Here is a 22,756-nt window from a genome sequence, read left to right on the forward strand (position 1 = left end):
ACATTTTCTGTCCCCTGTCCAGCTCAGGAGGGGGAGTGACAGAGCAGCTTTGGTGGGTACCTGGCATCCAGCCACATTTATGCACACTGGCAAATGTACCAAGGGTCATGTTTGTCATAATAGCTGGAATGTATTTTGTATTCCATAAGGTCAGAGCGACTGAAGAAAATTATGATAAGAGAGGCCAGGAGTACAAACTTTGAAATCTTTCCTCCTTCAGATACAGAATGCAACCTCTGCAGATGAGACACGTTGTATACTCAATTAATAGGTTTCCTTCTCTCTTCCTTGCTTTGGCACCTCCATGAGTCATCCTTTACTTATCAACTGCTCCCTTGCCTTTCTGCTTCTCCAGGTGCCAAAAGAAAAAATACTGCATCTGATTTCTTTCTTTCAGTTGTATATATAAAAGAGAGATATTGTGTATGTGTGAGAGATATTATTACTGCTCCTGTCCAAAGTCCATTATGAATGTTGGGCTACTTAGAAAATTTAAAAAAAAAAGTGTAACTTTTGGTAGGGAAACTGTTTTGCCTATCCTCAAAGGCTGCAATTAATGTCAGTTGTGTGCGTGAGTGACAGACAAGTTTAGAGGTGCAACTGTATAACTCAGTGACTGGAAAGTTCACACAGGATGGTAACAGCCTTTATTATGTTGGAAAAATAGTCCAAGCATGAGACACAGAGATCTCTGGTGATTGAAGCAAGTGGAAATCCACTCTTCTAAGGGACAAAAGAGAGAGGGCAAAACTTATAAAATGAAGTTAAAGATGAAGAACAAGGGCATGTTTCTCAGCTGTGTCATTCTTTGTACAAAAAATGTCCTTCAGGGAGCAGATAAGTTTTCCTGCCATGGAGTATGCTGGTTTTATGCCAGTGATTCAGCTTTTTGCTTACAGAGCAAAGTTGGTGCAAGTTGAACTGTGTTGTTACAGGTGTCTTGCCAACAGGATGGCACCCAGCTGCTGGTCAGAGATAAGTCGGCTCCTCAGAGGTCTGAGCACACTTTGGGCAGAGTTTGAGATCAGAATTAGCTCTTCTTTTCCCCTGCCTCAGATGGTCCATATGACTTGTGACCTCCTTTCCCAGTGCATGAGCTCCAAGTGCACAGCAGTGAGACAGGCTGGGGCTGACAGGCTGTGTTTAGACAGGGTGATGTTGAGGCTGTTCTGCATTCACAGAGACAGTGCAGGAGATTCTATTCTGCTTGTATTTTAAATTTTATTTTATTTTGCTTTGCTTTTTATTTCCTTTACAGTTCAGTGACTCCAGAAGCAACACAGATATTCTCAGATTTTTTCAATCACTTTAGTATTATCCTGTGTGACACACTGTATTTTCTCCAGATATCTCAGGCCTCAGACTTGATGGACTGTGATACTGATAGTTGAAATGATGACAGAAATTAAGACTCCTGTTTCATAGCAGACAGATGGACAATGGCTTTTGGTTTTATAATTTGCTCTTCTGGGATGCCTTCTCACTGTGTTAAATAATCTAATTTGCAAAACTGAACAAAAAAAACCTGTACAGAAAGATCTCACTGGACACTGGCAGCACATTGGGGACCACAGCTAAGCTGGTGGAACCGGAAGGAAAATGTGGATACTGGTAGGAAAGGCAAATAAAACATTTCATATTTATTCTGAAACAAACTCCTCTGAGTAGATGAGATTAAGAAAGTTTGTAGAAGATGGGAGTTCTGAATTCTTATTATTTTTCTGTCCCTGTTGGATATGTATACTTGAGTCTGTTTGATGAGGTTTTGCATGACCTAGAAGCTGATTTATATGTGAAGCAGGGAAAGACTTGTCTCTGTTCTGGATTAGTGAGAAGCCAGGATTTAGGACTTTTTGACTTCCTGTTCAGATCTTTTCTCTGTGGATATAGAATATTTCAGTAAAGTATAGAGTGACCTTGTGAGGTTTTCTGACTTGTCAGGGTGGAAGAGGGATGAGCCTCTTTCCCAACAACTTTCCAAACTCAAATTTCAGATTTGGAGGTTGCCAAACCCAGAATGCCCTCAGATATCTTGAAAACTGAGTGTCACAATTCATAAAAATAATTTTTAATGCTTCCCAATTGCATTTGTTTGAGCTCAGAAAACTTGGAAAGCTTTGTCAGAATTAGTTCCACGGAGTTTGTTGCTTTGATATTCCAGGACAGATGAGCAAGCCTGTTGAAAAAATCACCTGTGCTTTGAAAAAGCAAAGTTGAGAGCCTCTATGCGCACTGGGATTTTTAACAGTCGGCATGTTCAGACATGCTGCGAAAGAACAAGTTTCAAGAAAGGCAGTTCTTAAACAGACAAATGAAGGTTTGTGCTTTCTGCCTGGTTTAAGAAAAAAATGCCATCACTTGCTGCATTGCCACTCCCTCTCCTGCAAAACTCCTGAGATCTTAAGATATCAGGTAAGACTAAAACATACTGAGCCAATTCCAGAACAATAACTATAGTGGATCTGTAACAATGGAAAAATCTCTTGCATAAATTTTTATTCAGAACATGTTGTGGGAAAAGACTAACTCGAAGGGAGGCTTCCCTTTTTCAACTTTGAATCCTGTTTTTTGAGGAGAAAGTGAGAGATGGTCCCATGAAACCAGCGCAATTTACTTTGGTGGAAAAGAGGGAATGGCTTACTCTGATACGTCTGTTCTTCTTTTTTGATTTTACCACAGTCAGCTTCTGATGCCTGTGATGGAAAGTACAGCTCAGGCTTGTTGGAATTCTTTGCCTTGGGTAGTTATTTATGTCTGAACAGAGGAGGTGAAAAAGGCTTGAAGGGGGAATTGTTTAAAGACCATCTTGCCCTTGCCTTGTAACAGAACAGAAGACAGCCATAAATCTGGAGTGGCAGGGAATCTAACCCTCTGAGTCTAGATAATTTCACAATTTCCTGTTATCTTCTTCCCCCTCACTTGGCAAAGACACCTAGTGCATGCTGATTGATGGCATTTTATTTTACAGTCATTCCTCATGGTCAGATTAGTCTTGCTGTCTTGGCTTTATGGATCCAGGCTAATTCAAGTATTTAGGATCTGACTCATCAACTTTGATTTCTTTGCCCTTGTTTTGTACAGTGGTAGAGCATAGTTGCCACTTCATGTAATTTACTTTGGCAGAATGACTCCTGCATTTCCCTGATGTAAATCAGATCTTTTTGCTTCTGAGCCATAAAAACACAGTTGAGCTGCAGTCAGCTGTGATTGTGTGTACTTCTCTTCATGAACCAACTGCAAAAGCCCAGAGCTCTGGGGTGGGGGGGTGTCAAACACAGGAATTCACCACAGCCCCCCTGTAAATCCACCCCACAATTGTTATCATTGACTCAGTACTTCTTGGGAGCACAGACACTGGGGCTTTTAAAAACCACACACAGAGCTTGATCTTTTTTTTTTGTCTGTTTCATAGTCCTATCATTCTGTAGCTAGTTCTGATATGGTTTCAGTTTTTATTTAAATGGAAATTATCAAAACTCCTTGGGGGAAAAAATTCAGAAGTACAAACACGAAAATAATTGGCATTTCTATTTTTGTTCTATCTTTAAACATTTTGTGATTTGTTGTCCACTTTGATTTTACTGCTCATTCTCTCCAAATGCTGGGACTTTTCCATCCCAGCACAAGTTCATGAGAGTGAGCCTATTTCAAACAATCTTATAATGCAGACTCACTTCTCAGTTTAGAAAGCACAAGTTTTTGTCTTGTCTTTTGTCACAATCCCAAAGTCAACAGTAACAGGGGGATGTTATCTGGAATGCAGATTTTTGGGGATTTTTAGCCGGACTCCTGGTGAGAGCTCAAAGATTATAAAGGGTCTGGTGCAAGAGGGTTTGTTCTGCTACTATGTGCCTCACTTTCCTTTCCAAGAGAGAGGCAAGATATGACAAGTTGCACCACTTGTTCCAGCACCAGGTTGAATCAGCTCAAAAATCACCTTACTGGTGTGTGCCCAGCACTTGAGTGTGAAAAGTTCACCTCCTTTATTCGCCATAAACTCTTATTTAGATTTAAGATAATTAAATACAATCTGTAATTATCTACTTGAGTTATGTGGAAAATTAAAATGCTGTGTGCTGTGAGAGTGCAGAATATATTACAATAGAAAGGTTTGCTGCCAAATGAGAGCGGATTTAAATTCAGTAGTGCAGGAGGTTCCTTTGGTCTTAATGCTGCCATAACCCCTAGTTACAAGAAGTAACAATAACATAGATTTTAAAGTCCTTTTCTGCTCCTGGAACAATTAATACACTGTAAGACTCAGTTTATATTTTTGATGGAGTATACAAGGCAACTGTCCAAGCCTAGATAATCGTTTATATTTGAAAAGAAAAAGTCAGAACTCAAAGCATCATTAATACGTGGGATCCTCATGGGCCACCTCAGCTAAGCAGCAAAGCTGAGATTCTTAGATTTCAGATCACCTGTTCTGGTGATGTTTGTATGAGGGTTGATTTTACCCCTCATGAGGGTTGATTTTACCCTCATGCTAACCCAGTTAGACCAGCCTGACTCCCTGCATTTGTCCCCTGCTTATGCCAGTGATGCCTGGCTGAGTCTTTGCAGCAGTCACTCTCACTGCCTGTCTGTCCCCTCTGGTGAGGATGTAGCTAGGGGTGAGGAAAGGGTAGGAAAGGGCAAACTGTCACAAGGAAATAATGCTGACTCCACACTGCTCTGTGAAATGACTCGTTCTCTAACTCATCTCAAAAGTGCAACCACACCACTGATTTAGCTGCTGTTTGACAGCTAAAAGTGGACTTCTCACAGTCCTTTGGAGGAAAGCATGGAGGAATTTTATTACTACTTCTTGTGATAGAGAGAGGAAGAGGGAATTTTTGGAGAAGTGTCCCTCATCATTGCTTCTATCCAAGTCCTTATGGTTTTTTGGTCTTCTTCAATTACTCTGCCTTTTTACACCTGAAGAGGCCTGGGAGATTGCTGTACTGCAGTGGCGTGTTCAGTTTCTGTTTGTGCGAAAGTATTGATTCCTACCGGGAGCTTTCCCAAGAATGTCTGACAAAGGCAGAAGGGTTTATGTGCTCTGTTTGTTTGCTCTGTGATTTTCTGGCAGCACTGCCCTTGGTGGGGTGTGAAACTGTACTGGTTTCAAGGAGCTGTGGTTACTGAACCTCTGCAAAAGTGCTTGTTCCGTCCAGCTCACAGAAGGAATGGGACATAAACACCGGTTCTAATTTGAGCTTCTGTTGGTCTCTATATGTTTTCTCTCCTCTGCCTGCTTTGTCAAATCAAGTGGGAGTTTGATATAAATGAATGTCATAGTGAGCCATTACATCTGTTCTCAGCAGCAGCACACCAAAATGTGCATGGTGCAGTGAATGCTTCCAACTAGCAGGTGAGCAGAGTGTGTTTCCCTCTCACTTTGCCTGGCTCCGGGAAGGATGGATTCCAGGATCTGCGCTCAAAGTGGCTGGCAGTTGGTAGCTGAACATTCCTCAGCATTGTCTCTTACGAATTTCCAAAGAATTTTAAAGTTACTTCCTCATTTACCTATCAGGGCAGCTTTACTGTATGTATTAAACATGAGTTTTGCTGCCCTTGCAAAGAGAAATTTCGGTTGCTTTTGTTTCAGATCTCTTTAAATATTGGCTAGAGCAACAGGGAGTCTCTAATGCTGGCCAAATCTACTCATTCCCAAACTCACAGTCCTGTGGTCACAGCTGATTCTGATGTTACTGTTACCCTGAAACAGTGCCCTAAGAAGAACCGGGAATGAGGAAAAAAAAAACCCAACCCCTAAATAAAATACTTAGAAAGTAATATTTTTTCTAACAAAAGTGGGGAGAAAGTCCTGAGGAGTAAAGCTAGTACTGGGATTCTTTGCACCCAACATCAGCGTCACTGGGAAATGATGGGACCTCATCAACAGGGGCCTGGAAAACCCAGTACCTTTTTGTCATCGCGTACCTTGTTCTTTTTTCAGTAAATAGGCTCCCATGCATGAGCATGTTGAAGTGGGAAATTCCCTGGATCAGAGAGCCAAAATCTCTCCTACTGTTCTGTCCGTATCAGTTTAAGAAGAGCAGATGGGATTTGCAAAGCTGAAAATTGCTGAGTAGCTTCTTTCAGCTTGCCTTTCCTCAGGACAGGATGATCTGTGGGGTCACTCCTGACACTTCAGGAAAGCTGTAAGAGTCTGAGCTGCTTAGCTCAGAGGTCAGAACAGGGCAGTGAGAATTGGGAGTCCTGTAACTCTTTCAAGGCAAGTCACTTAAGCACCCTTCAGTCACTGTTAAAGCCTGAAATGCAACCTAAGATTTCTCTTAGTGTATATAAAGTGTATATATTGGATAAAGTGTATACTGGATCTTGGATGCAAATGCCTCAATAAATGCACATTCTGATTATCCACCCATACTCTGATTCCCAAGACACAAACCCAGCTCTAGAGCCACCCTTCTGGCTGCCTTCCATTGTTAAAAGTTACTCATGAAGTTGTGGGAATTTTCTGCACTCATTTCTCCTCTTTTCTGGAGTAAATGTTTGGCATTGGAAGCAGGAAGGAGCTGTGTTTCTGCTCAACTGGATCAAAAGGCCAAGCCTCCTAGTTTTAAATACTAATTTTGTATTGCTCACTTTCAGAGTGGTTTCCAGGAATTAAATTTTCCCACTTCTGCAAACAGACAAATGTTAGCACACACATTTTGCAGGAAAAAGATTGGCATCTTGTCCAAAATTGAAGACTTCTTGACTTTTGGGTCACATAGAGGATGAGAACTCAGGCACTTTTGGCACCAAGAACGAGCCCTTCTCCATCCTCACAGATTTTCAGTACAAGTCAATCTTGCTAAAAGGCAGGAACTCAGTTTTTTCTTCTTCTGCCTTGTGATGAGTAGGTTGCAAATTATCTTAAAGGAAGTGTGTCTGTTCTCTTCTTGGTGCAGCTGAGATACAGCTCCACTGTTATCCACATGTGTTCACTGGACCTGGTGAAAGGAGATGTCTTTACTAGAGAAAACAACAGAACAAATGAATATTTCAGAGCAGCCCTCAAGAATCACAGTTTTTGTAAATGACAAGTTTTTTCTACGTTTGGGTGACAAAAAGAGAAATTGTAGAGAAGAGACTGAATCAGAATGTGAAGATCAGTTGTACCTACAGTTCAAAATCCTACAGAACATGACTGATATTATCAGTTTCCTCCTACTGTGGGTAACTGCTGATTTCTCAAGGAACAAATCACAGCAGCAAAGCTGAGCGTGGTCTAGAGAGCTGGAAAGCACCTCTTGGATTCTGTTTGCTCTCCCTGGTGAGCAGCCATGAGTCCCAGCAGAAAGGTGCTTCCAGGATCTGCCACTTGTTTAGAGGACATTGTGGGCTGCTTGGCAGCCTTTGAGAGTGAAATGCACACCTGACTTGCCAGGGGTTTGGGCACTGCACACCCAGGGCTGCATGTTGGAAGAGTGCCCATAGGGAATTAGAGCAATTTATAATTGTGTCTTTTGTGAAATGCTGATGTCCTCAAAGAAATAATCCTTGCCCAGAATGAAGGTCTTGGCCAAGGGAACTTGTTAAGAAAGCTAAACTTGATTCCATCATCTCTATAGATGGTATTTGGAAAGTCTGTGTAAGGATATGCACTGTAAGGTGCTGCACCATATCATTCTGTGTGTAGAAAACTTCAATTAAAAGCATTTTGCTTTACAGTCTTTTTGTGGAAGGTTGCAAGTTTCCTAATTATTCATCTCTGTCCAGTAATACTGGTTTTAAAGTCTGTGGAGCTATTGTGCCTTCAAGAGAACATTCTTCCAGTGGAAGTAGGTTTCTTGGGGAAGAACCATTTTATTATCTACAGATCAGCTTTTGGACTTGTTTTTTACTTTCATTCTGTTACTTACCAGCATCCTTTAGAGAATACAAGATGAAACCTTTGGGACAAAGCTCTGTTCCTCTTTGTTGTTGAAGAAGTCCTATAGATTTTCTCTGAATTACTCAAATTTAGAGTGTACTACAGTGTAAAACCAGAATCTATTCCTTAACTGAGGCAACCCAAGTCTTTGAGGGCAAACTCCTGCAGAAGGCCTGGGGCTCTGCAGCCCCAGTCCAGCACAGTGGAAGTGATTGGGAGTTTTGTAACTGAATTTGGGGGGTTTCAAGATGAAGCCTTAATTGCAGTTACCTCACTGGGAACCTGGGGTTTAAAACAATGGCTCATACCTCTTAAGAAGAAATGTTTTGCAACTTCTTCAGGTTATACAAACCACAATGGTCCTCTTTTTCCCTGATGAATCACCAAACCTTTTCCTGATAGTGGAAACAGCTGAAAAGATATTTCTTAGATTGTAAGGAGATGAAGGACGGTGCCTATGGTATTTTCAGTGCGGTGTGTCAAAAGCAGAGAGAGGTGTCTGATTATCTGATTGTCAACACGTTCTTCACCTCTGCTGTCCCATTTTACTGACCTTATCCCTGTCATTTTACATTTTATTCTTGCTGTTGCCAGTACAGATCAGAGTCCAATAAGCAAGTTGTAACGTGCTAAACCACTCCACAGGGCCTCTTCTGTCCCTATCCTGTAGCTGAATCCTGACAGTGGATTTAGCCTACATGCAGCTTCTGAGGCTGTAGTGGAGGCTGTAGTCTTTTGACATGAAATACACTTCCACTGGGTAATGCCTGTTCCCTTGAGAGAATTGTCAGTGCAGCTCTGGGATGGGTCTGCACGACATGAAAGAATTAGGAGAACATGATCTCAAATCTAAGTTAAGACAGTGTTATGAATAATATAAAAATTTGGCTTTGTGGTATCAACCTGAAGAAACTGAGATGAGACAGGCTGAAATAATGAAGGATCAGGGTGCCCCACTAAGCCTGAGGAGGCTGATATAGCTTTCATCTTCAGGCACTATAAGGGCGCGTTGGCCAAGGTGATTCCAGGTAATCCACTACAAACTGAGCTGCAACAGCCAGCCAAAACCACTCCTCATCTGTCACCTGCTTTTGATCTTCTCAGATCTGTTAAGACACCCGTCTGCAACCGTATAGAATGGCAGGAAATTCAACTTCTAGGATGCAGAGAGCATATTCTGGCATGCATCCTTTCTTGTCCTGCTTTAGGCAGTTGTTGTAGGAGTGTTTGCCATCATCTTTGACATGAGATCTCTTTTCCTACAGGCATGTTTATCTTTCAAAATAGTAAAGAAATAAAAGTCACCACGCAGAGTAACTTCTGTGACAAATAGACTTGCTTGTTCTCAGGCCTCTGAAAAAAGAGATCAGTTCCCTTTTGTGATAATTTGATTATTGTACTTTTCGGACTTTTAAAAAAAATATTTTTGAGCTTTGATTGTGAAATATCTGCTGTAGGAAACTGGGATGATATCTGATAATCTGATTTGGGGCTGCATTTGAAGGAAAAGAAAATAGTTCCTGTGTCAAAGTAAATTTTTCAGAAATCACCCCAGTACTCTGGATTTTTTTGGATTAATGCACAGAAATTGGCACTTCTGCTGTAGGTATTGGCTGGCTCTTGGGAAGAAAACAATATAGCACCAGAAATCTGAATCTCTTCTCCCTTTGCTATAGTGCAGATATTTGCTCCCCTGATTTCTTTTGGGCAAGCAGTTCTTTCATTTGGATCTTGCCTGAGTACAGGACAGTTGATAAAAACCAGCTTGTTGTCCACAGTCTTCACACAGCATAAACTTAATAGCATATGCAAGGCATTACTTATGGGTCTTTTCTCTTTCTCCTGAACTGTTTGGAACAGAAAGGAGTTAATGTTAAAGGAGTTGTGATTATTTCTGCTATGATTTGTATCTATGGATTTTGGCAGGGTGGCAAACCCCCTTTTTTGACACAGTTTTGGTTTAACTTCCTTACTGCTGGCTCATCACTAATGAGCCAAATGATTAATGTGTTATTTAATTTCCTTGTGTCTTTTTGTTCTTAAAAGTCCTTGCAACAATGTACAAAACCCCAGTAACAATAGCTGATTTTGCAAACCATGGCTAGAATTTGTTCCAAGGGTTTTTTCCAAGGTAACACTGAGATCTTTCTATGTAGTTTATATTCTTCAACACATAGTGTGAGCAGATCAATGTGTTTTCTCAGTGTGTAATATTCTTTTGATATGAAATTACTTCTGTTTGATAAGGGGAATTTAATCTGTTGGCCACAGTATCAGACCAAAGATGAACCAGGTCTACAAATCTTCAGGTGGTGCTTTCAAGGCAGAGGTTTGCTATGAGAATCTCAGCTGGCTTTGAATTCAGGAAACTTGGAAAAGCAGGGGGTCAAACAGAGGTGAGAAAATTTGTTTTGGATGTGCCAAGTGTCCTGCTCATGGCCCATCACTGACCCCAGTTAAAGGCTGCCACCTCCCACCCCTGACTGTGGCTGAATGATCACTGGTGTGTCAATGATGCTTTGGGGGGATCTTGCAGTGTGGAGACCTGCAGCCAGAAGAAAGCTGGGAAATGACTCCAGTTTCCCCAAGGCCTTGATTTTTTTTCTTTCTTTCTGTTTCCAGGTGCCAGTCAGCCACTCCGCCGCCCCTGTTGTCCCCTCAAAGAAGCCCTGCCTATCCCCTCAGTGACAGCGAGGACTCCTCCCGCTCCACTGGGCTCTCCAGAGTCTCCAGCTCCAGGCTGTGCCTCAAGGACTGGAACAGCCGCACGTCTACGCTGCGCAGCACCTCCACCAGCCCATCGGACACCGAGTCCCCGAGCCGCCCCCTCAAAGCCATCAGTGTGGGTGCTCTGGATAAAAGGCTGTCCGTGTTCAAGGCTGACCAAAAGGAGAGTCCAAATGAGGGTCAAGATGGGGAAGCAGTAGGGAGCCATCCACTCGCCCGGAGCACTCTGTCTTTGGGCACCGCAGCCAAATTGAGGACCCTCTCTGGCAGCAGGGTGAGCGTCCGCTCGCAGGCGCTGGACATCAGGCAGAAGATCACAGAATGGGAGTGCCGCCGGGAGCTGTCCCCCAGGGCCAGCGTGTGCATGGACAAGAGGGACGCTGGGGAGAGGTCGGGCAGTGAGAGCTGCCCCAGTGTGCTGACCTCTCCCTGCAGCGACAAGACATTTGATTTCAAAGGGCTCAGAAGAATGAGCCGAACATTTTCTGAGTGCTCTTACCCAGAAACAGAGGAGGAGGAACTGCTGGACAGGGATTCCTGCCATCGGTTTGAAAAGAGACCAGGCAGGAGCGAACCTCCTTCTGCCACTTTCCTTAAGAGCCATGTGAGGAAAGAGTCCTCTGCTGTGCTCAACAGAATCCAGAAGATTGAGCAGGCACTGAAGGAGCAGTCGGGCAGAGGCCTCCCCCAGTTACCAAGTAGCTGCTACAGCGTTGACAAAGGGAGGAAAAAGTCTGGGACTCTGACTACTGTGGAGGGACTGAGCGAAACCCCGAGCGATAGCAAAGGCGGGGGCGTTGTTTTGGGGAGTGAACCAGAAACACCTCCTGAGGCTGAGAAAGGCAGTAAAACAAAACAGAGCGTTACTGCGAACTCAGCGGGCCCCAAAGCGCTCCTGGAAAGCGCGCCCAACAGTGCCGTGAATCCCGTCCCCAAGCCCAAACGCACCTTTGAGTACGAGGCAGACAAGTCCCACAAGAGCAAACCAAGCAATGGCCTACCTCCATCTCCCACACCTGCTGCTCCTCCTCCCCTCCCGTCCACTCCCGCGCCCCCCGTGACCAGGAGGCAGAAGAAGGAGTCGCGCTTTCACCGAAAATCCCAGAATAGGTAAAAGCCAAGGAAATGTATTGTATTTGCAGGGGATGCCTCAACGAAGGCAGGAATGATGCATCTGACTCCGTGATCTCAGAAGGCTAATTTATTACTTTATAATACTATATTATGTTAAAGAATACTATAGTAACTAAAGAATACAGAAAGGATGCTAAAAAGATAATAATGAAAACTCTTGACTCTTTCCAGAGCCTCAACACAGCTTGGCCCTGATTGGCCAATAAGTCAAAACAACTCACATCAGAATCCAAAGAAACAATCACCTGTGGGTAAACAATCTCCAAACACATGCCACACGAGCAAAACAGAGGAGAAGCAAATGAGATAAGAATTGTTTTCTTCTTTCTCTGAGGCTTCTCAGCTTCCCAGGAGAAAAATCCTGGGCAAAGGGACTTTTTCAGAGAATGTGAATGCCACAGAAATGCACTCAGTTCTCCAAATGAATAAATAAGTGGGCTATATTTTTGCAGTAGCAATATTTTAAATTCTCCCTTTAATGCAGTGCTTTTGCTGTAAGAAAATCTAGGAATCTCAAGAGAAATATTTTTTTTCTGCTGGTCTGTGCTGATGGAATGCACTGGTACAATACCTTTGAATGCGTTCCGTTTTTTCTAGGGAGTTCTAAAATCTGCATCCCTTGATCCTCAAAAAAAAAGCTCTGGGTTAGGTGTGCTAAAGATGATCTAATTCATTCTGGCACCAATGCCCTTATTTTTAATTTTAATGGACCATAATTTCATTATTGTCCAGTAGTGGGACCATAGCTGATCCCTCACAGCCTTTTCTTCCTGTGAAATGTACCTGCAGAGATTTTCTAGTTCCAAAGTTCATTACTACAGTAGTTGTGTCAGTTTTATGCAATGTGGGTGATTTTATTTAATTCAGTTCTTAGGAATATTATCCTAAATTATTATCAACAGCTGTAGAGGATTAATGCTGAGAGAACTGTTTTATCACAGAAAGTCCTCTATGTCTTCCTCAGTTAAGGATGGGGAAAGTGTATGGCTACATTTCCCCAGCAATTTGTGGAGCTTGGCTTGTTTCAATCACGTTATTCCTCTTGAGTTTTAGACATGGAAAAATTCATTCTGCTCATTGCTTGCAAAATTGTAGGCACAGTTGTTGCTAAGCATTCAAATTGCAGCACTTCTAACGAGTTCACCTGCCTGTGCATGTGTATGATTCACACCCTCCCTTGATATTTAGTAATGAGATTTGCAAGAGCTGCTAAACAGCATCTCAGATGCACACTATCCCTTCAGATTCTGCTGCTTGATGTTGGCTCAATTATTGAAAGTTTTTAGCACAACCTCACCTGAATGATACTGGGACAAGAAGAGAAGAGGAGCCTTCAGGTTCTGTCCTTTTCTCTCAGGAGACATCTTCTTCTGAAAGATCAAACAGTTCTGCTGAGGCAGGTTGTTTCTTCCAGAAAAGCATGGGGGCATGTGGAAAATCAAGCTCTGATCAGCAGTGCTTATATTTTAGTCCTGGCAATAATCTCAGAGGAAGCAAATCTAGTTTTTAAGGAAAATTTGTGAAGCAAAGCTACACCCAGTTTCTTCAGCATAGCATTTGCAATGTGCAGAACACAACAATTTTTAAATGTGCTGGTGTAAATTACTGCCTTTATTATCAGAAAATGGGCAAGTCATCTAAGAGCCACAGTATTTTATCACAGTGAGTTTTTGAGATGAAGTTTTGAAGCTACTTTCCAGAAGAGGTAAAATTCTGCTTGCATCTCCTTTTTCTGCAGATTCAGTCTCCTGTCAGAGCAGAGTTAGACAACAGCACAGTTCAGCCGAGGAGCTTCAGGCCTAGGACTAGGGGAAACAAGTCTTCTAAAAAGCATTATTTATCAATTTAAGTTGTAGAATAGAAATTGTAGGATTAACAGGGTTGTCATGTGTATCTGATAATTCTTGCAAATCAGTTTGACATTTTACTGGGTAGGTATCCACTCATTGGTAACAGCTTTACCCACTGTACTTTAATGATTTCTCTGGACACATCTCTTGTTAATCATGATCTAAATAAGTTCAAATCAGCCTCCCAAAAATCCCAGGTTTGCTGGCTGACTTCAATGCTGAGTCGAAATCCTTTACAAAAATTTTAATTTTATTGTCTTTGCTACAGTTCTTCCTTCAGTTACAGAAAGGATTTACAAGATTTACAAAGCACTAAAGACCATACAAGTAATTTAAGAATGACAGTATTTGGTTGATAGTAATTACTGAAATCTCAGTACCTAAGCTGTTCTTATTTTGAGAACAGACATAACTCATTGTGCCTGCAGCTTGTAGCTGTGTATTTCACTGAACATACATGTGGTTTGCACTCACTGCAATGTTATGAGAATGGACTGAGGGTATTTATTTTATTAATACTTTGGCTGAAAGCACTGATTTTATTTTTGGTGGCTAATTCAACACTCTGGTAATAGGGAGGAAGTCTCTCATGTTTGCCTGATAGCAGAAAGCCAGGCTGGATCTGGAGAACCTGGTGCCAAGAGTAGCTGTAACATTTCAGAGTGGTGTGAGCTGGAAATCCTCTGGCACACAAACAGTGCAGCAGAGGAGTGTCACAGGATAGACTTGGGACACACGGACCACAGCTGAGTGTCGGTCCACAAAACCATTCCTGTCATCCGACACAGTGTCACCACATCATAGTGGTGCCTTGAAATCTATAGGAGCTGGGTATTTAACTACTTTAGAAAGTCTCATTTCATACACAGCTGTGCCTTCAGTGTGTCAGCATCCTTTGTACAGTGAGTAGCTGTGGAGGAGCAGGTGTCTGGATCTGACATGCACAGATCGTTTCTGCCACAATCCTGATGTGAATAACTTGGATCTGGATATTCTGAACATTAGGGGAAGGAGAGAGGGGAGGCTCTTAAGCCTGATCCCAGCTGTAAGCCTGCTCCAGCAGACAAACAGGAAATGCTCTTCTCAAATGCAGTGTTCTGTGCCACAGTCTCTGTGTTACCTGTAGGGATGCTCGAGCCAATTCACAGGCCAAAGTGTCTCATGAGACTCTGTCACTGCCACATGGACATGCTGGAACATATGCTCCACTCCAGCTGGGAAGAAGTAAAACAAGGGGGGGTTGATGGCAAGATGATTTATTGTTAATCTAGGTTGGGGCTCAGTGAGTGGAGGATGGGAACCATCACAGTCCACACAAGCCTTGCAGCACCATGGGATTATTTATGCTCTGACCTGGGCCTGTTTTTCTCACTGCTTCATCCTCAGCAGTAAATCAATCCCATGAATGCCAGCCCCTGTGCTGCTGCCCCTGCAAATAATGGGCCTTCCACCTTGAGTGTAGTTACTGCCCCAGAGAACAAGGCCTGGGTGAGCTGGAGAGTGGGAAGACCTTGGGAGAAAAGCCCAAGAACTCTCTAGAACTGCTCAGCAGCACTGGGGCAGGCGTGGGTGGGAGACAAATTGTGTGGGTTCATCTGACCCAGCTGGTCTTCACCTTCCTGCCAGAAAGGCCAAGCCTTCAGCACCTGAGCCATCAACCCAAGAAGCTCACGCACCCCAGAGCACCAATTTCCTCAGGGCTTTCTCCTTTGCTGCCAGTGCTTGGCATGGGGTGGGCAAGGGACATGGGTAACTGGCACATGGGTATCCCTTTGGCACTTGTGCCCTGAGCTCTGCACAGGAATATATCCAAAGGTTCATGGCATGTGAGTGGTGTCAGACTAAGGGCTACATCTCCCAGAGCAACGAGCGCAGAAATGCTTTTCAGAGACCGTGTCTTTCTTTAGGACAGAGGGCCACGTGTTTCTGGGGCTTCTGGAAAGAGCAAAGTAATTTCTAATCTGAGGACTCTGCTGCCAATTTATTCCCTAAACTTGGAAAAATTGAACTTATTTTCTTGGTATTTTCTTCCTGTCTGCATAATGGGGATAGCAATACTTCCAGCTTCATAAAATTGTCACAGATGGCTCTGCTAGACATTGCTGTGAGCACAGGACTTAGTGTCTGCTAAAAGCTAGCCCTTAAAGCATGATGTGAGGTTTGTTTTTTTTTTTTAATTATGGTTCAATTTATTTATATTTCTTAACACTCAAATAATCATCTAAATCTTTGAATAAATTTGCATTCTTGTTACTAATTATTATTGTTTTAAACTTTAGAAAATCCTTTGAGTTTGAGGATGCCTCAAGCCTGCAATCCCTGTACCCTCCCTCCCCGACTGAAAATGGAACCGAGAGCCAGCATAAATTTGGATCCAAGAGCACTTTAGAAGAAAATGCCTATGAAGACATTGTAGGTAAGAAGCTGCTGCAGAACACGGGCTCACAGCAGGATGTTGAGTGGCTGTGGGCAGGCCACAGTGTTGCTGAACACATGCTCTGTGCAGGAATGTTCAGCACTGTCAGTAGAGAGAGATTAAATGGAGGCTAAATGGGTTTGATCCCTCAGTGCAAATGTAGCTCTCGGGCTGCATGCAGGAAGTCTTGTTTCTTTCAGTCTTCACTGGGTAGGATTGGAAACAGACTGTTTGGTCAGCTTTTTGCCAATGTTTTTCAAGAACCAAATCATTCTTTTTATCGAGGCCTTGGCTGGAAGCCTTGAGCGGTGTAAAAATGTAAAGAACAGGACTCGAGACAGTGTTTACAGAACTATCCAAGAGCAAGATTAACCTCAGAGGCCTTGTGTGGTCAGCTGAGCTTTTCAGGACTCCGGTGTGGACTGCCCCAAAGCAGTTGTTTGTAGCACTGTTCCTGGTCTACTCCAAGTCCCAGTTCCTGGTTAAAGAGGAATTAATTTCCTTTAGCTATACACCATTGGGAATGCACAACAAAAAACACTGTTTTCATTAAGCTTCATAAGAAAAACATGTTTCTTTTGGTCTTAGAAGGAAATGTATGGCCTATGCATACATTCTTTTAACATCTAAAAAAAGTTGTTATAATTACTGAAAATTGGGCAGCCCTTCAGAGCACAGATTTTCCACACAAGTGATGAATATCTGCATTGTTTTTAACTCTTTCAGTGTTAGATTATTACAACAGATACAAAGGGGACTTCATTTTACTTTGGACAATGAATCTTTACATAATGAAAGCTGGAGGGCAACCAAGTCAGTCTGGGACCCTAGAGCACACATCCTCTGAAGAGACACTGACAAGCTGGGCCTATTTAGTCTGGTAAAAAGGCACTCCAATAGTGCTTACAAATGTTTCTGAGGCAAACAAAGACAAAGAACAAAACTATTCTTGGTCCTATCAATTGATATAGCAAAGAACAGTGGCCACAACTTGGAGCCTGGGACTCTTTGTCAGGCCCAAATTCTGTCTCTGGCTTGTCAGCCTCAGTGAAAACAGGAATTTGCTTGTTCCATTTACTTCCTCTATGCCATTAAAAAAAAACAAAAAAAACTTTCAGAACTGAAGCCTTCAGCTCCTGCTCAGTGTCTGTTAGTTAAAATGAAAACTTTGTAGATACTGAAAAGTCTTTTTCTGTGTAGAGCATCCTTACATGATCATCCCTTTCTTTCTATGACAGATCACCGTGCTTTTCACACTTGAAAATGTATTGTGTGTTGCTCATCTTTGCTCAGGACTTGTCAATGTGGCACCAGATTTTCGGTAGTAATGATTCTTTTCCTTGTCTGGTTTGTTAAATATCAAAATAAAATGTGCAGGACTGGTAAGAAGCTTTCTTCAAATGAGAAGGAACCTTGGGTTCAGTAAAACAAAATCATAATGGGCTTTTCCAACTCATGGGCACTACAAACCAGCTCCTTCAAGACTATAATTTGGGCATTTTGGCAGGGCAGAGGGAAGAGAATGCAAAATTTCAGATCTGTGGACAAACACAGAACTTCATTGTTTTGTACTGCTTTTTAACAACCTCTTTCCAAGCACTTCATTCAATACGGCAGTGCGGGGGGAATACCAAATCAGTGTAATTCTTATAAACTGTCAGGCATGATTAAAGACAAGCCAAAGTGGTTTGATCTCCAGCTTTAAAGAAACGATCGTAGCTTTGTGTATCACATCTGCATAATTTATACCAGTGGTGCTAGATCCCAGTCTCCAAGTAGCACTTCTGTGCTCATGCAAACCAGGTGTCTGCAAGAGTGAGTTTATTTTACAGATCTACATCTGCTCCAAAGCTATAAAGGGCTCTGTCACTGTGCTTTGAGTTTTCTTTGCAAACAGTTCCCCTAGAGGTGCTGGTGGGTCTTTTGTTCCTGTATCTTGTTGAATCTCCTTGCCTCCCTAAAACTTGTAGGCAGTTAAACATTGTTGCTGTAGTAATAAACTTAATGAAGTGTGTCATGTGCCCCTCATCCCTTAGAATTAATATTTGTAATGTAAGGAAGTGTTAAAATACAAGAAAAGAAAACTGTGGATCTTGAGCAATGCTCTAAGCAGTCTAGTGTGAGACAGAAACATAAAAAATTTGGGTTGGAAGGGACTGTGGAGTCAGCTGGTTCAGCCTCTCCTCAAAGCAGGGTTAATTTCACCTTGAGATGAGGTTGCTTAGGGCCTCATCTGGTTGAGTTTTCAAAATACCATGGGAGGATGGCTTCACTGCCTTCCTGTGCAGCCTTCTCCACTGCTTAGCCTCCGTTGTGAAGAATATTTTCTCGATGGCACAGTGAACAAATTTTTCTTTCCATCCAGTGTGACTTCTCCTTGTTGCTATTTGTAACTGCTGTCCTTCATCCTTTCACCTCCAGGAAGTGCCTGGTGCTGCCTTTTCCATTTGCCTTTCTGGGCAGTGGCAGGCAGCAGCTGGGTTATCCCCCAGCCTTTCCCAGGCTAAACAGCTTCTAGGCATGCAAGGGCTGGGTCTGGAGTCATTGGTTTTTGGTTTTTTTCCTTGAGTCATGCCCCACATGGCCTCTTCTTGTAGGGCATATGCACCCTAAAGCTTTGTCTTCTTCCTGGTGCCTTTGCACTGCTTCTTCTTTAATGAGCAGGGCAGCACTGAACTGCTGTGTGTAGTTTATCTTATTTTGAGAGCTGGCTTAAAAAGAAAAAAAGAGTTTTATGGCATATTGAAATCGAAAAGGATTGTACTTTAAAATCCAGTGACATCATGAACCATACGCTTTGTTCAATTTTGTAATATTTCTGTAGACTTTAATAGATGAAATACCTGCATGGTAAGTTCAGGATGGGTTTTGGATTGGAACATAATGATCCATTCTGCATCAATCAAGCAGCCATTGTATAAAGGGCTGCACATTCCTAATATAAATCAGAGCTGTATTCCATGTGCAAGGAACCATGTGGACTTCATTCATCTTCTGTACTAGCACTCCCAGAAATGTGGCAGTCATAGTAAACTTAACATTGTTTTGCTTCTTGTGGTTTTGAATGAGCCTTTAATCAGACCAAAATTGATGTGGCTTTCTGAATCCGGTTGGGGAAACCACGCTTGGCTTTGTGTGAATTCAAGAAACTATCCTAGTATTAAGAGACGGCTGAGCTTGTTGCTTCTGCTGTTTGTGCACAACAGTATTTCCTGTCATATGGACCATACGGTTCCAGTTTTCCAGTCTGCTCCCCTAAGTGCAGCTGAGATGATGGAATATTGTTATTTAAGGTCTTGTGCCTCTGAAATATTGTTGACCTGACATCTGGGACAAAGCACTTGTTGTTGTCATCATCAAAAAAAGTTAAATAAATAAAGTGAAGGTCAAAGGCATAGTATTAAGTTTGAATTGGGAAAATCTAGTAAAACTAGGTGAAAGATATAGCACTGCATTTAGAAATTAAATGTAGTGGAGGAAACCTCTGACAAGACAAGCCTTCTTACCCTGCAACTCCCCAGAGTGCTGTACACAGCAGAACAGGTGGAGATTTCCTCTGAGAGGACATTGCAGATGTGCAGGAAACCCATTGCTCAACTGGGCTCTGTGTGTTGCCTCCTAGACTGAGAATGTTTAACAGAACATTGCATGACTCCATGTCTGCTTTGGCAGCTGGAGCTGGAGCAGTCTAGACAGAAAGGCAATGCCTCAAAAACGTTGCAGTGGAATCTCTAAATGCAGGATGAATTTCTAAATGGGATCTTGCTGGTGGGTTTCCCTTGGGAGTGTCCTGCAATTCACTGTCCCAGGGGCAGCTGGCCCTCTCGGGGAGGGTTTCTTATGCACCCTTCTGGACCTGTTCAGTGTCACGTTTAGAAGATTTAGAGCCCTTTCAGTAGCTGGACACTTCTATTGACAGATATTTTTTGCATCTTAAGAGGACAACTTAATCACTGCCTCCTGTAGGGGCATATAATTGCATCTTGTTACAGCTGACACCAAAGGTGACTGATAAGTGAAACAGTGGAGTCATACACAATTGCTTGGCTCTTTTTCTCTGTCAGTTTGAGACCTTATTACTTCAGTTTGGGATAATCAGCTTCTTGTTTACCTCTGCATTAAAACAGGACAAGTCACTCCCTTTATCCCTGCTGGTAAGGCAACTCACCTCTCCTAAATCAATGAGTTGGTTTGATTTCTTGTTTAAATTTGACACAGTGTATGTCATGTAACAAAATGGGATGATTTAGCTGTTGTACTGAACCATTTGCTGCGTGTGATCAGAGCTGCAGCAATGATGACTGAGGTCAAGCTGGAAAATGTTCCAGCTTGACATTGCTTTCAAATTAGAACATTTGCAAAGTTCTTCCAGTAAATGTGGGAAAAGGTTAGAAAGAGAGCTAGCTGATCTTTCGAGCAAAATCCCATCCTCACATGCCACATTATTGCCCGTCATGATTTTGTAGCACATTTTAGTCTGTCATATTATCATCCTGTGACAAATCAGGGTGAAAATGAAATTGCTGGACTGCTGTGAAACTGAAGCAAACTTGGAGAGATTGCAACTCTGCCAGCAGTGCTGTGCTAGCTGCTTCTCTGAAGACATTTTGGGTTTTCAGTCAGACACCAGCAGGTCTCTGGAGCTCGAATTGATGCAAAATGATGGCACAGGCAGTGATCACAGAATAATATATTCCTGTCTTATTCTACACCCACAGTCTGCCTGTGACAGTCTAAAGAGAATGTGAGATTTTGGAAAGTGTAATAGTGTCAAGTTTAATAATAGACACTGCAGGGTAATGGCAGCCAGCGCACATTAAATCAAACAGTGTTCATATGGGCCTGTCAAAGAAAGGCCAAATACTTCAGCTGATCCTGTTGACAATCAGCCTGCTGCATTGCTGTTACATGGATTTCAGTCATTTTTAATCATCATCTTGTGCCCTATTTAGATCTCAGTTTTCCTCTGTGGAGTCTATCTCATCACTATACCATCCACTACAGCTTCTCGTGACAGTCTCTGTCAGGTTTACTGCCTGGCTTTCTAGTCAATGCTGCAGGTTAGTAAAACAGAATAAAAGACCATGAGACTGCTCTCCCGAATCCTCTCTCAAATTCAGAGACAGTGTTGAAGGCAGCAGGGTGATACCCCTGAAGTGCAGGCAGTTTAGGCAAGCTGCTGCTGTACTGTGCTAACAGTTGCTTATCAGACATTTTCATGCACATGATTTTGGACTGAGTGGTAAACAGGTGATTTCCGGGGGTGAAATTTCTTGTTCATTTCTCAGCCATTTTAATTCTTTTCCCTTGTGCTTCATTATGATTGCACTCTCAGCAGTCCCTGCAGAGATAGCAGGGAGCTGGAAGCATCTGCAGAGTTTCTTCTGCTGACTGCAAGGGCTGGAGGAGTTCAGAAAGCACAAGTTGTTGCTTACAAACTCCATGGAGCAGGGCCCAAAAGGCTGATTGCATTTTAGACTTGCTACTCTGTTTGGTGTAGATGCTGTACTGCTTTCCTGAGCTCGTGGTGCTGAGTAGATACACTGGCTGACAGCACTATCAGCAAGTAATGGTCAGTAACTTAGTGCTGCTCAGCAACAGCTCCTCAAAGCAGCTGTAAATGTGTGTTAGCTGTAATTTGAGATTGAAATAGCTCCTCTTTCTGGAGATTCCTGGGGTAAATTCCCCAGCTGAGGTGCACAGTTGCAGCATCTGACATTGAAAAAGCTCATCTATGTACCAAAGAGCTAAGTTTGGATACTCTATGGGAGTGTGGAGATTTACTGGTTTTCATCCATTTGATCTGAACGTGCTCATAACCATCCCAATGGCCCAGTTTTCCTCCAGCACTGGTGGATCTGTGCTGGTGTAATTTTATGACTGAAATGAATGAGCAGTGCATGTGCACCTCATTTGGGAGGTGATAACTGTCCTGGCCATGCAACTCAAGCCCCTGTGCTTTCAGAGCAGCCAGGAGGAAAGGCAGCAGGCTCTTAGCTTGGGCATCACCCTGTGGATTCACCATCTCTTCCGTGAGTGCTGGTTCCCAATTTAGGCACCCAACTTCATGCAAGTTTAGAAGCCCTTTGCTTTACTCTACACCTGCTGTTCCATTCTTCTCTCTTCTTGGCAGTGCAAAAGGCTGGAGTTATAACCAGCACTCTGTGAATCACTTAATTCCTCTGATAATAGCTTCTCCCATCTAGAAAGAAAGGATGCATTTCCCTGCTTTCTGCCATTTATAGAGAGGCGTCTGCCTGCTTCGTTTTTTTTCCTCTCTGCCTTACTTTTCACTCCTTTCTCAGCATGAGACAGGCTTGCTGAGCCTGCCTCTGCTTCCCACTTGCCACGTGTGAGAGGCTGAGCAGAGGAACACTGTGTGCTGCCTCAGGACTCGGTGGGGCTGACTGCATCGCATCACGGCGTGAAGAACTGCAGCCCCTGGAGGAAACTCATCGGATGCTTGAGCTCAAGGCACTGCATTCCTCAGGACTTCTCTAAATATCCGTGGTTATTTTATCTTTTTGTTGTTGTTGTTTTTCTTTTCTTTCCCTGATGGACCATTCATTACATTGTCTGTGAGATCTTCTGGAGATAAATGTCGTGTAGATAAATGCCCTGTGTTAACTCAGCACTTTGGTACGTAGAATTTGAGAAAATGGGAAACTTGGAAAAAATGCTTATAGGGGGAACTGGTCTGGGAGTAGGGGTGGTGATTAGAGACAGTATTTGCCAAAGACTTACTGTTTGTGATCATAT

General features: G+C 42.8%; 1 protein-coding gene across 4 annotated transcripts in view; it reads left to right on the top strand.

Moving 5' to 3' along the window:
- The window catches only part of DENND2B (DENN domain containing 2B), a 152,651-nt gene that overhangs the window by 81,638 nt on the left and 48,257 nt on the right, over positions 1–22,756 (top strand). For all 4 annotated transcript variants that reach the window (XM_038139669.1, XM_038139668.1, XM_038139670.1 and 1 more), the window contains 2 exons: positions 10,493–11,707; positions 15,861–15,997. In XM_038139669.1, coding sequence (XP_037995597.1) covers positions 10,493–11,707; positions 15,861–15,997 — 1,352 coding nt within the window. The remainder of the gene's footprint in view (positions 1–10,492; positions 11,708–15,860; positions 15,998–22,756) is intronic.

Source organism: Motacilla alba, chromosome 5 (assembly GCF_015832195.1).
Source record: "Motacilla alba alba isolate MOTALB_02 chromosome 5, Motacilla_alba_V1.0_pri, whole genome shotgun sequence".
In the NCBI taxonomy this organism is placed as follows: Eukaryota; Metazoa; Chordata; class Aves; order Passeriformes; family Motacillidae; genus Motacilla; species Motacilla alba.